Below are 14789 nucleotides of genomic sequence, written 5' to 3' on the forward strand. Positions count from 1 at the left end.
GAGAGGCAGCGCGTGTGCATCGAACTTACCCTCCCAGAGAAACCTGCAAAAAAAAGTCTCCAGCAGTTACACTTGTTAAAAACAGGCCTCGTGCCTGCTTTTTAAAAGGTAAGTGGTGAATTAATTAAAATTAAAACATTTTTTCCACAGGTTTATTATTTTTAAATACTTTAAAGAAGGGTAAGTTTATGTTTAGCCCCGTTAGAAAATGTAATTAATTTTTTCAAAACTTTAAATTATTGTTTAAAATAGTTATTTCATGTAATTTATAGTTATTTTAAAAATGTAATTAAAACAAAAAATTATTTGAAGTTTTAGTGATGTTTTGGGGCTTATAGTAGTTATAGGTTTGACAGCTCTTCCTGTCAAATTTATGAATGAAGCATTCCCTGCTACCATTGGCTCTCCATGGCCCACGTGATCCCAGGGGACGCTTTGAACTAACTGCGCCCCTGGGATACGCAAGTGCTGCGCACCGGCAGTTGGAGGAGGTCCAGGATCGGAATCCCACATGGACCCACAGCACAATGGCCGGCACGCTAGGTAAGTGCAGGTCGGAGGCTTGCACCCGCGGGAAGCCCCCGACCCGAATTTCTGGGCCATTACTTACGGACAATGAAGTTTTCTCGTCATTAATCGCTTTTACTTCAATAAAAAATCTCCCTGAACCAATTTTGAGGTTTAATGATTTTATTCAATATATAAAAACCTGGAAACTAACAATGATGTTTCTTTGATTTTATGAGGTAATTTTTGCTTGTTTATGGAAGTAAATGTTTGTTAAAGACTGTACTGAACCAAGGAGCATTTTTTCATTCACGAGATTCTTGGAATAATGTTGAGCACTCTATTTGGTTATTTGGTTTTAGTACTATTACTAAAATCCTTAAAGGGTTAAGTATCCTTGTTCACTGCTTTTCCACAAACTGTACCTTTATCACACTGAAGTCCTTTCCATCCAGTCGCACAGGAGCAGCCATAAGGATCGGGTAAGCAGAATGTAGAGAAACTACAGTTCCCTCTTTTACATGGTCCTCTGCAACTTCTCCCATATGTATTTTCCCCACACACTGAAAGTCAAAGGATTTTAATCAACTAATGTCAGTATAAAGTCAAAGGAAGGTGCTCATTGAATTGTAGATGTTTACAGCACAGAAGGAGGCCATTTGAGCCATCCCGTTTGTGCTGTCTCTTTGCTAGAACAATCCAAACCTAACCTGCCCAGTTCTCTCCTTGTACCCTTGTATCTTCCTCTGCTTCAATTATTTATCCAATTTTCCATTAAAAGATCTAATGGTCACTGCCTGTGTTGAAGCATTCTTTGTTCCTACAACCCTCTATGTAAAGAAATTTACCTCTCGCCTCATTCTCTTAGTAAAATTGTTATTGAAGGTGCAGGACAAGGGGTGGGGGCATGGAAATGAGGCAGCAAGGTGTGATCCCAGGCCCTCCACCTCACTTTTCTTTCAATGTATCCAACAGGCCTATTGGTGGGCCTGGGGAAGACCAGGCAGCAAAGGCAAAGGTGCAACTCACCTGTTCAACCCCTGGACATGGGTGAACAGGGGCAAAAGGGCCAGCCAGTGTAATTAGGGGCTTTTATATGGTGAGGGGGAATGAGAGGCTCCAATGATGCTAGAAGTTCAAACGTTCAAAGAAAAGTTCAAACAACTTTGGCATTTCACCAAAATGCTAAAAGTGGTAACCAGTTGATTTTTTTCGGATGTGTTTGGAAGGGCTGAACATGGTTTTCAGTCACAGGTGGGAAACAAGGATTCGGCACCTTTAACTCATAGATTGGTAATACAGTCCCCACCACATATAACGGGCGTGTTGGTGGCAACGTGGTTTGCCCGCTACATGCGATTTTCCCGCTACACGCGGTGGGCATTAAAACCAAAAATATAAATACTGCAACCAAGATATTTCTTTAAAAAACAGGCGCTCTCCATTTAGCATCTGCCTCTCCTACTTGTTCACAGTTACTTCAGGATCTCGTCACTAAGGTCATCGCACTGTAACCAGGTGTGATCAGCTGATTGAAACTGCTCGAAGCCCCGAAGTTGGCTGAAATCAGCAGAGTTCTTTAATTGGATAAGCACAGGGTAAGCCCTTACTGAACTGCAAGAAATTGTCAGGGCGTTCAATATGGTTTAAGCAGCACCTTTGTAATGGACGCCTATGGTGACAGCAAATGGTCAGCGCCATTTGCCCGATATAGGCCGTGTCCAGGATAAGCATGGATGGTGTGAGTGGCGGGGGCTATACTGCAATATTAACTCATCGGTTTTGAAAGTCGGGATCGCACTGACTATAATGAGTTACTGTTGAATTTAGGCTGGAACTGGTTTAATTAACTCAAGTTTCCCCAGTCTAGCATTAAACACTCTGGAAAATTCATTGAGGGCATTAATAACAATTGTTCCTGAATCTGAAATTTCTAATACAATCTTAGAATGAATTTATAGCATGCTGCTTTTATCTCTCTGAGAAGGCAAGCTTTAAATAATAATTATAAATTAGTGTCTGTTTTCCAGGTCACTGATTAATATCAATCATTTACCATTTAGATTTAAAAATACGGGCCGTAAGATTTCCAATCTAATAAAAGACTTGCATTTATATAGCGCCTTTCACGACCTCGGGACGTCCCAAAGCACTTTACAGCCAAAGAAGTACTTTTTGAAGTGTAGTCACTGTTGTAATGTAGAAAATTACAGATTGTTTCTTGATGACCTTTTAGTGATTACCTTATAGTGATTGCAGTTTGTGAGGGTCTTCTCCCAGCATGGAAGCTTGCTAGATACGAGTGCAGGTCCGGGCCGGGGCAGTAACGCTGTAGGACTCGGTTTATAAACTTACACTCCTGGCACAGAAGCTCAACCAACAGGAACGCATTTCAGGAATTCTGGAGCTGTCTCCCCTTCCACTGGAATGGAGCCTCGTGTAATTATAATCCCGCAATAACAGAGTAAGTTCATAAACTGCCCCGGCACAGACCTGCACTCGTATCTAGCAAGCTTCCATGCTGGGAGAAGGCCTTCACAAACTGCAATCACTATAAAAGGTAATCACTGCAAGTCATCAGGAAACAATCTGTAATTTCCTACATTAGAACAGTGACTATACTTCAAAAAGTACTTCATTGACTGTAAAGTGCTTTGGGACGTCCTGAGGTCGTGAAAGGCGCTATAGAAATACAAGTCTTTCTTTTATTAGATTGGATATTTTACAGCCCGTATTTTTAAATCTACAGGGAACTCTTTGGTATCCGGCACCGACGGGACCGGGATGGTGCCGGTTGATTAAAAATTCCAGATGACGGAGAGGGTTATCGTCCGAGGCTATTTTTAACAAACAAAAATTTAAAAAAATCAAGAAATGTGCAGTATACAGTAATTGGACTCCCGACAGCGCCAAGAAGCTGAGTAGTGGCAGTTTGGAGAACTATCCCCACTGAATAACTCGGCCACCGCGGGAGACTCAGACTCGGGCTCGGCAACGGCAACATTTCCAGTTATTGAGGTGTTGTTTTCGGAGTATGAATTTTGCTGGTTAATAGAGAATTCCGAATATTTAGGTTTCCTGCAACTGGTAAATAGATTGATATTAACCAGTGACCTGGAAAACAGACACTAATTTATAATTATTACTAGCTGAAGTGCCCGGCGGTGCCAAGGGTCTTTTGAGGGCATGTTGTTGTTGGAAGAGAGAGAGCGACTGGGGGGGGGGGGGGGAAGAGAAGAGAGCGACTTGGGGGGGGGGGGGGGGGAAGAGAAGAGAACGACTGGGGGGGGGAAGAGAAGAGAGCGACTGGGGGGGGGGGGAAGAGAAGAGAGCGACTGGGGGGGGAAGAGAAGAGAGCGACTGGGAGGGGAGGGAAGAGAGGGAGGGGAGGGGAGGGCGGGGGAGGGGAGGGGAGGGCGGGGCGGGGGGGAGGGCGAGGAGGAGAGAGCGGGGGGAGGGATGGGCGGGGGGAGGAGCGGGGGAGAGAGGAGGGAGGGGGGGAGGGGAGGGGAAGGGGGAGAGTCCCCCAAGCCCCCTGCCCCCAAACTCCTGAGCCCCCTGGTTGGCCCCCCCCGAGACTCGCCCCCCCCCCACCCCCGAGGCTCGCCCACCCCCCCCCAACCAAGCACCGAACTCCGGAGGCGCGATCTTCCGAGCACCGGCCTCCCTAGCTGGCTTCAAGGTTGCGGCTGTGCGAGACGGCCGGCGGGCCCTGTTGCCAGGGTAACCCTTGACGCTCACCAAGCCCCGCCCCCCCGGCCGAGCCAGAGAGACGCCGCGTCTCAGCTGCTCCTGCTGCGCGCGCACCCTTTAGTAAGGTAGCGGCGCTGGGCTGAGGCCCGCCCCTCCAGCCTTCGAGTGGGGCCGGGAGGTGCCTAGCTCGGGCGTGGGTGCGGAGGAGAGGCCGAGGCTTCGAGGCCTACCTGGAAAAACGGGGAAAGGTAGGAAAATTAATGAGATTAGATAAGTTAATTACTTTCGAACTCATTTTTTTAAAAAACAATGTGTGTTTTAAAAGCAACGTTTTTTTTAAAGACGCAGAAAGCGGGAAAAAGGAAAAGTTTGGAATCAAGATGGCGGCGACTCACCTCGGTTCAGAACGATAAGGCCCGCCCACACACGCACCGATTGGCCCGGCGGCACACGCCAGCAACCCGGCGTACGATTGGTCGAGCTCGAGGTCACTCTGTCGCTAATGAGCGGATAATGAGATGCTAATGAGCGGAATGTTAAGGTTTTTCGGATACTGCGGGCGCGATTTTAGCCCGGCCGAAACGTAAATACGCTTAAAACTGTTTTGGAAAGGTAAGCTTTCTTTCGACGTAACGCACGCGTAGGTACGCCCTGTAACTTTCGAGCGCATAGCCGCCCAGACGCACACGTGCAGACAGACAGAAGGACAGACAGAAGGACCGATTTATATATATAGATAGATTTAAAGCTTGCCTTCTCAGAGATAAAAGCAGCTTGCCAGCTGCAAAAAAAACACCTAATTCAAAACTGAATAATATAACCCAATAAAACTCATTGCGTATGTTATAAAAGGTGTCAGATACCCCAGACCAATTTCAGAAACTAATCTAAGTCTCCAAAAAGTTTGTTCTTTTCCTTTTGCGGTTGCTGATGTAACCTGAAACCTTTGATTAGATATAAAATATCTAACCTTTGATTAGATTCTTGTCTTGTGATTGCTGACACATATGCAGAAAGTGAAATTCTTACCTGTTTCGCATCGCTCCCCCATGAAGCCTGGTGGACAGATGCATTCTCCCATCTCATCGTGGCAAACCCCTCCATTCAAACAGACTGGACAGTGCTTTGTGCAGTCAGCTCCCCACTTGTGAGCTTCACATTCTGTAACGCCAATATTTCATCATTAATGTACTGGGACTGTTCTGCAATTCAGTTGACATTCAACTAATCCCAACAAAAACTGTGATCAAAAGAACCTTTGCTCAACAACAACAACTTGCATTTATATAGCACCTTTATCGTCCCAAGGCATGCCACAGGAGTGACTATCAAACAAAATTTGACACCGAGTCATGTAAGGAGATAGTAGGACAGGTGACCAAAAGCTTGGTCAAAGATGTAGGTTTTAAAGAGCGTCTTAATGGAGGAGAGAGAGGTGGAGAAGTTAAGGGAGGGAATTCCAGAGCTTAGGGCCCAGGCAGCTGAAGGCACAGCCATCAATGGTGAAGCGATTAAAATCAGGGATGTGCAAGAGGCCAGAGTTAGAGGATTAGAGGAGCACCGAGATCTCGGGGGGTTGTAGGGCTGAAGGAGGTTACAGCTATAGGGAGGGGTGAGGTCATGCCTTCCAATCCATGTGGTAAAAAGATTTATCTACACAAGTAACAATTTGACAGTTTGAAATAAGTGCCTTTTCTAGGATGGGTTATTATTAATTAATCAATGTCAAAAGTTGATTTGAATGGAGTAAGTGTTATTGCTCCTAATTGTAGAATAGCTTCTTAAAACATTACTGAATATGTTAATTTCTAAATGCATCCTTTATATATCCAACTATATTATCGCTCTTGAGACTAGGTGCATGGATACATAGCAAGGACTTGTTGGGTGCCATATTAATCAAACTGGCAAACTCGATTGTATTTTATTTTACTGAGAAACCTGAGTGAAAGGGCATGGTTTGCATTGCAGAGAACAACTAAAGTCGGGAGTAACAGGAGAGTATAGTGAGTATTTAAACTCACTTTCGCGGGCTTTTTTCCCCCCCCAGAGGCCGGTGTCGAGAGTAACAGGAGAGTACAGCGAGTTTAAATACTCACTTTCGCAGGCTTTTTTTTCCCCAGAGGCTTACCAATCTTGCAGACCGGCGGCGGCGTTCCAGAGCCACGTCACAATTCAAAAAGTGACACGGTCAAGAGGAAGCTGCTGATTGGGTGGGTGAGTATGGCCAGGTGAGTATTTATACTACTCTATAGTTTGACAGTTAAGGTTAATAGTTTATAAAGTTTAGAAGGTCTTAATTTTTGTGGTTTTCATTTCTAAGGTCTCTGTTGTGTAGCGGGGAGTGCTAGTAAACAAGGGCCCTTGAGTATATCATTTAATTGTAGTGTAATTAGTGGTGTTGATTTGATTTAATTTAAATTAATTAAAGGGTAAGTCACGACAGCACAGCTCAGCCCCATGGCGTGCTCCTCCTGCACTATGTGGGAAATCAGGGGCACTTCCTCTGTCCCTGATGACCATGCGTGCAGGAAGTGTATCCAGTTACAGCTACTGGCAGACCGCATTGCGGTGCTGGAGCTGTTAATGGATACATACTGGAGCATTCGCGATGCGGAGGACATTGTGGATTGTACGTATAATAAGTTGGTCACACCGCAGGTAAAGGCTGCACAAGTAGGAAGGGAATGGGTGACCACCAGGCAGAGTAGTAGGTACAGGCAGGTAGTGCAGGGGTCCACTGTGGCTATCCCCCTCTCAAACAGATATACCACTTTGGATATTGTTCAGGGAGATGGCTTATCGGGGGAAGGCAGCAGCAGCCAACTTCCTGGCGCCATGGGTGGTTCTGCTACACAGGACGGGAGGAAAAAGAGCGGGAGAGCTATCATGATAGGGGATTCTATTGTAAGGGGAATAGATAGGCGTTTCTGCGGCCGCAAACGAGACTCCAAGATGATATGTTGCCTCCCTGGTGCAAGTGTCAAGGATGTCTCGGGGCAGCTGCAGGGCATTCTGCAGGGGGAGGGTGAACAGCCAGTTGTCGTGGTACATATAGGTACCAACGATATAGGTTAAAAAATGGGATGAGGTCCTAAAAGCTGAATATAGGGAGTTAGGAGGTAAATTAAAAAATAGGACCTCAAAAAGGTAGTAATCTCAGGATTGCTACCAGCGCCACGTGCTAGTCAGAGTAGAAATAGAAGGATATTTCAGATGAGTATGTGGCTAGAGGAATGGTGCAAGGGGGAGGAATTCAAATTCCTGGGATATTGGAACCAGTTCTGGGGGAGGTGGGACCAGTACAAACTGGACGGTTTGCACCTGGGTGGGACTAGGACCAATGTCCTATGGGGAGTGTTTGCTAGTGCTGTTGGAGAGGGTTTAAACTAAAATGGCAGGGGGTTGGGAACCTGTGCAGGGAGACAGAGGAAAGGGAAGCAAGGATAGAAACAAAAGACAGGAAGAAGAAAAGCAAAAGTGGAAGGCAGAGAAATCAAGGGTGTAAATCAAACAGGGCCACAGTAAATAATAATTCTAAAAGGACCAAGAATGTTAAAAAAACAAGCCTGAAGGCTCTGTGTCTTAATGCGAAGAGCATTCGTAATAAGGTGGATGAATTAGCTGCGCAAATAGATGTAAACAGATATGATATAATTGGGATTACGGAGACATGGCTCCAGGGTGACCAAGGCTGGGAATTCAACATCCGGGGTATTCAATATTCAGGAAGGACAGTCAAAAAGGAGGTGGGGTAGCATTGCTGGTTAAAGAGGAGATTAACACAACAGTAAGGAAGGATATTAGCACTGATGATGTGGAATCTGTATAGGTAGAGTTGAGAAATACCAAGGGGCAGAAAATGTTTGTGGGAGTTGTATACAGACCCCCAAACAGTAATGCTGAGTTTGGGGATGGCATTAAATGGGAAATAAGAGAGACGTACAATAAGGGCACAGCAGTTATCATGGGTGACTTCAATCTACATATAGATTGGGCTAACCAAATGAGTAACAATACTGTGAAGGTGGAATTCCTAGGGTGTATATGGGATGGTTTCCTGGACCAATATGTCAAGGAGCCAACTAGAGATCAGGCCATCTTAGACTGGGTATTATGTAATGAGAAAGGATTAATTAGCAATCTTGTTGTGCGAGGCCCCTTGGGGAGGAGCAATCATAATATGATAGAATTCTTCATTAAGATGGGGAGTGACATAGTTGACTCAGAGACTAGGGTCCTGAATTTAAATAAAGGTATCTAAGATGGTATGAGGCGCGAGTTGGCAAGGATGCATTGGGGAGCATTGCTTCAAGGGTTGACGGTGGATAGGCAATGGGAAACATTTAAAGATCGCATGGATGAACTACAGAATTTGTTCATCCCTGTTTGGCATAAAAAAACAAAAAAGGTGACTCAACCGTGGCTAACAAGGGAAATTAGGGATAGCATAAGATCCAAGGAGAGGACATATAAATTGGCCAGAAAAAGCAGCAAACCTGAGGATTGGGAGCAGTTTAGGATTCAGCAAAGGAGGACAAAGGATTAAGAGGGGGAAAATAGAATATGAGAGTAAGCTTTCAGGGAACATTAAAACTAACTGTAAAAGCTTCTATAGATATGTGAGGAGAAAATGAGTGGTGAAGTCAAGCGTAGGTCCCTTGAAGTCAGAATCAGGGGAATTTATAATGGGGAACAAAGACATGGCACACCAATTAAATACATACTTTGGTTCTGTCTTCACAAAGGAGAACACAAATAACCTCCCAGAGATGTCGGGGAACATAGGGTCTAATGAGAGGGAGGAATTGAATGAAATCAGTATTTATAGGGAAATGGTGTTAGGGAAATTGACGGGATTGAAGGCCGATAAATCCCCAGGGCCTGATAATCTACATCCTAGGGCATTTAAGGAAGCGGCCCTAGAAATAGTAGATGCATTGCTGGTCATCTTCCAAAATTCTATAGACTCTGGAACAGTTCCCATGGATTGGAGGGTAGCTAATGTAACCCCACTATTTAAAAAAGGTGGTAGAGAGAAAATGGGGAATTATAGACCGGTAAGCCTGATATCGGTATTGGGGAAAATGCTAAAGCCCATTATAAAAGATGTAATAGTGACAGGATCAGACAAAGTCAATATGGATTTACAAAAGGTAAATCATGCTTGACTAATCTACTGGAATTTTTTGAGGATGTAACTGGTAGGATAGATAAGGGAGAACCAGTGGATGTGGTGTATTTGGACTTTCAGAAGGCTTTCGATAAGGTCCCGCATAAGAGATTAGTGTGTAAAGTTAAAGCACATGGGATTGGGGGTAAGGTACTGACTTGGATAGAGAACTGGTTGGCAGACAGGAAGCACAGAGTTGGAATAAACGGTTCTTTTTCCCAAGTGGCAGGCAATGGCTAGTGGGGTACCGCAGGGATCGGTGCTAGGACCCCAGCTATTCACAATATATATTAATGATATAGACGAGGGAACTAAATGTAATATATCCAGGTTTGCAGACGACACAAAGCTGGGTGGGCGTGTGTGCTGTCAGGAGGATGCAGAGAAACTCCAGTATGATTTGGACAGGTTGGGTGATATGGCAGATGCAGTATAATGTGGACAAATGCGAGGTAATCCACTTTGGTGGCAAAAACAGGAAGGCAGATTACCTGAACGGCAATAGATTGGGAGAAGGGGAAGTGCAACGAGACCTGGGTGTCCTTGTGCACCAGTCGCTGAAGGTAAACATGCAGGTGCAGCAGGCGGTTAAGAAGGCAAATGGTATGTTGGCCTTCATAGCGAGAGGATTAGAGTACAGGAGCAAGGATGTCTTGCTGCAGTTGTACAGGGCCTTGGTGAGACCACACCTTGAGTATGGTGTGCAGTTTTGGTCGCCTTATCCGAGGAAGGATGTTCTTGCCATGGAGGGAGTGCAGCGAAGATTCACCAGACTGATACCTGGGATGGCAGGAATGATGCATGAAGAGAGATTGGATCGATTCCGCTTATATTTGCTAGAGTTCAGAAGAATGAGAGGGGATCTCATTGTAACTTATAAAATTCTAACAGGACTAGACAGACTAGATGCAGGGAGGATGTTCCCAATGGCGGGGGAGTCCAGAATCAGGGGTCACAGTTTAAGGATAAGGGGTAAGCCATTTAAGACTGAGATGAGGAGGAATTTCTTCACCCAGAGAGTGGTGAACCTGTGGAATTCTCTACCTGATGTGCCAAATAACTGCCCGAATCCGAAGTTAAAGCTTAAGACTGAAGCCTTTTATTAAATAAGAATCATGGCAGAGTTAACAGAGTCCATCATCGACCGAGCCCTTGGTAGAACATACCAGAAGAGGGGCGGGGCCAGGGAGGAGCATTAGTGGTTCCCCCTGGTGGAACATTCCAGACATTACAAGTGCAAGTACAAATATCAGAACACAGTTATTTCATCACACTACCACAGAAAGCAGTCGAGGCCAATTCATTAAATATATTCAAGAAGGAGTTAGATATATTTCTTAAGGCTAAAGGGATCAAGGGATATGGGGAGAAAGCAGGGACAGGGTACTGAATTTGGATGATCAGCCATGATCTCATTAAATGGTGGAACAGGCTTGAGGGGCCAAATGGCCTAGTCCTGCGCCTATCTTTATGTTTCTATGTTTGAAGAGAGTAATAATGCTTAAGAATGAGAGTCAGAAATGTGTGATGGTTAAGTAATGTCTCCAATGGGTGCCCACCCAGGGTATAAACAGTAATAAATACAAATAAAGATCAGAACAAGTAAGTTGAAGTGCACCCGTCATAAATGAAGCTGATATGGCAGCTGGTAACATCAAGGTGTTATACATGGCACCAGGTCATTACAAAACAGCAGGCAATACCTTGAAAATAGCAACTGGAGTTTAAACCTCAGTGAGATGTGACTGTGTTATCTTATCCTGACACAGGTGCAATGGAATGAGATAACTCATTGGGGTAGGTCTTGACTTTGTGCGATGGTGTAAAACAGGTGATAGTGAATCGGCAGCCCGTATAACCTCTCTCCCGATATTTATTTCCATTGAAGTCACCAATGGTAATATTGTTGTTGCTATTCAGGATCCCCAAGACTGTGGCCTGGATTTTTATTCTGCTATCCCATGGACTGCCAGACATTTCACCAAGCAGTTTCTCAACCTTTTGAAGCCCAAATACGCTTGCTGCCTTTTGCCAGGTTCAAAACCAGAAGGGGGAAAAGATCAGACAGAAAATTGGGGGAAACCCCGCTCTAAGTTCTGATGTATGCTTTGCTTTTGTGCTGAAAAACTCTTGTGACCTTAGAAACAAATGGCTGCATATCATAAATATAGAAATAAGTGGAAAAGAAATGTATCTCTGTTTTAAAATCCGCTTTTTGGAGCACTGAAATGTCTGGAGCTACTAATTATAAAACCAGACAGCCCAGTCCAAACCTTGTGCGGGTCACCCTATGTTCAAAGTTAAACTTTAACTGGGAATGTCAAAGTTAAACTTTAACTGGGAATGTGAAAGTTCATAGTCCATTAGGAGTTCAGAAAAAATGCAAAGAAAATCCAGGAAGATTAGAGTCAGGACAGAGGTAAGGTGATCCTTTTCCATTTTTACCAGTCTGTAGCAATGCAGGAAAAGGAATGTATGATGTACTGTTCCATAGGAACATAGGAACAGGTGTAGGCCATTCAGCCCTTCGAGCCTGTTCCGCCATTCAATTAGATCATGGCTAATCTGTATCTTAACTCCATCCACCCGCCTTGGTTCCATATTCCTTAATACCCTTGCCTAATAAAAATCTATCAATCTCAGTTTTTAAATTTTCAATTGACCCGCAACATCAACAGCTTTTTGGGGGAATGAATTGCAGAGTTCCACTGCCCTTTGTGTGAAGAAGTGCTTCCTGACATCATCCCTGAATGGCCCAGCTCTAATTTTAAGGTTCTGCCCCCTTGTCCTGGACTCCCCCACTGGAGGAAATAGTTTCTCTCTATCCACCCTTTCAACTTCTTTAATCATCTTAAACACCTCAATTAGTTCACCCCATAATATTCTAAACTCAAGGGAACACAAGCCTAGTCTATGCAACTTGTCCTCATATTTTAACCCTTTTAGCCCTGGTATCCTATCTATGAGTTGTAAAGCTGGACTAGCAGAAGCCTGCAAAAAGTAAGGCAGTCAATTAAAACCATCTAAAAGTCTTACTTCTTACTAACAGTCGGGTGAATGCTGCAGTTAAAATCTGCCCTCCAATCAAAAATACAGAGTAGACGCCCGCATCATCTAAAGTGACTGAATGGAGCTGGTGTTCAACCGTGTGAGAGACATCGTCTCGGGGCACGGACGAGATAAATACCTCTGCAACAATATAAAAGGAAAGTTATAAATAGCAGAATAAACTCAGTGTGAAAGCAAACATTGTGCGTTTTTGTATCTATGGTGATGCAATGGCAACGGTAGCGTAGTGGTAATGTCACTGGGCTAGTAATGATCCAGCAATGTGAGTTCAAATCCCACCATGGCAGCTGTTAATTAAATAAAAAGCTAGTATCAGTAATGGTAACCATGAAACTATCGGATTGTCGTTAAAAACCCATCTGGTTCATTAAAATCCTTTAGGGAAGGCAATCTGCCATCTTTACCGGGTCTGGCTGAAATGTGACTCCGGACCCGCAGCAATGTGGTTGACTCTTAACTGCCCTCTGAAATGGCTTAGTAAGTCACTCAGTTGTAACTACAAAACACAATAATATGAAACAGGACAGACTACCTGGCATTGACCTCCGTACAGACACGGCAATGGCACACCCAGCCCAGTCGACCCTGCAAAGTCCTCCTCACCAACATCTGGGGACTTATGCCAAAATTGGGAGAGCTGCCCCACAGACAAATCAAGCAACAGCCTCACAGAATCATACCTCTCAGCCAATGTCCCAAACTCCTCCATCACCATCCCTGGGGATGTCCTGTCCCACCGGCAGGAGAGACCCACCAGGGGTGGCGCTACATGGGCAAAGAAACCTCCTGCTGATTACCACATACCGCCCTCCCTCAGCTGATGAATCAGTACTTCTCTATGTTGAACACCACTTGGAAGAAGCACTGAGAGTAGCAAGGGCATAGAATGTACTCTGGGTGGGGGACTTCAATTACCATTGCCAAGAGTGGCTCAGTAGCACCACTACTGGCTGAGTCCTGAAAGACATGAATGCCAGTCTGGGCCGGCGTGAGAACCAACACGAGGGAAAAACCTACTTGACCTCGTCCTCACCAATCTAGCTGTGGCAGATGCATTTGTCAATGACAGTATTGGTAGCAATGATCACCGCACAGTCATTGTGGAGACGAAGTCCCATCTTCACACTGAGGACACCCTCCATCGTGTTCTGTGGCACTACCACCGTTCTAAATGGGACAGATTCAGAACAGATCAAGCAGCTCAAAACTGGGCATCCATGAGGCGCTGTGGGCCATCAGCAGCAGCAGAATTGTATTCCACCACAATCTGTAACCTCATGGCCCAGCATAACCTTCACTCTACCATTAGCATCAAGCAAGGGGACCAACCCTGATTCAATAAGGAGTGTAGAGGAGCAGCACCAGGCATATCTAAAAATGAGGGGCCAACCCGGGGAAGCTGCAACACAGGACTACATGCATGCTAAAAAGCAGAAGCAGCATGCTATAGACAGGGCTAATCGCTCCCACAATCAACGGATCAGATCAAAGCTCTGCAGTCTTGCCACATCCAGTCATGAATGGTGGCGGACCATTAAACAACTAACGGGAGGAGGAGGCTCCATGAATATCCCCATCCTCAATGATGGTGGAGCCCAGCACGCGAGTGCAAAAGAAAAGGCTGAAGTGTTTGCAACCACCTTCAGCTAGGAGTGGATGATCCATATCGGCCTACTCTTGAGGCTCCCACCATCACAGAAGCCAGTCTTCAGCCAATTCGATTCACTCCACATGATATCAAGAAATGGCTGAGTACACTGGATACAGCAAAGGCTACGGGCCCCAACAACCTTCCGGCTATTGTGCTGAAGACTTGTGCTCCAGAACTAGCCGCGCCTCTAGCCAAGCTGTTCCAGTACAGCTACAACACTGGCATCTATCCGACAATGTGAAAAACTGCCCATGTATGCCCTGTCCACAAAAAGCAGGACAAATCCAACCCGGCCAATTACTGCCCCATCAGTCCACTCTCAATCATCAGCAAAGTGATGGAAGGTGTCATCGACAGTGCCATCAAGCGGCACTTACTCACCAATAACCTGCTCGCTGATGCCCAGTTTGTGTTCTGCCAAGACCACTCGGCTCCCAACCTCATTACAGCCTTGATCCAAACATGGACAAAGGAGCTGAATTCCAGAGGTGAGGTGAGCGTGACTGCCCTTGACATCAAGGCAGCATTTGACTGAGTGTGGTATCAAGGAGCCCTAGTAAAACTGAAGTCAATGGGAATCGGGGGGGAAAACGTTCCACTGGCTGGAATCATACCTAGCACAAAGGAAGATGGTTGTGGTGGTTGAAGGTCAATCATCACAGTCCCAGGACGTCGCTGCAGGGGTTCCTCAGGGCA

At 45.3% G+C, this 14789-nt stretch overlaps 1 protein-coding gene across 4 annotated transcripts in view; it reads right to left on the minus strand.

The window, feature by feature from the left end:
* tek (TEK tyrosine kinase, endothelial) overlaps positions 1–14789 on the minus strand; it is a 170070-nt gene that overhangs the window by 70822 nt on the left and 84459 nt on the right. For all 4 annotated transcript variants that reach the window (XM_085991812.1, XM_085991805.1, XM_085991822.1 and 1 more), the window contains 3 exons: positions 12410–12562; positions 5230–5361; positions 933–1070 (listed from right to left, as the gene is read on the minus strand). In XM_085991812.1, the coding sequence (XP_085847938.1) occupies positions 933–1070; positions 5230–5361; positions 12410–12562 (423 nt within the window). The remainder of the gene's footprint in view (positions 1–932; positions 1071–5229; positions 5362–12409; positions 12563–14789) is intronic.

Source organism: Somniosus microcephalus, chromosome 1 (assembly GCF_052327205.1).
Source record: "Somniosus microcephalus isolate GS21.2 chromosome 1, FLI_Smic_1.0, whole genome shotgun sequence".
In the NCBI taxonomy this organism is placed as follows: Eukaryota; Metazoa; Chordata; class Chondrichthyes; order Squaliformes; family Somniosidae; genus Somniosus; species Somniosus microcephalus.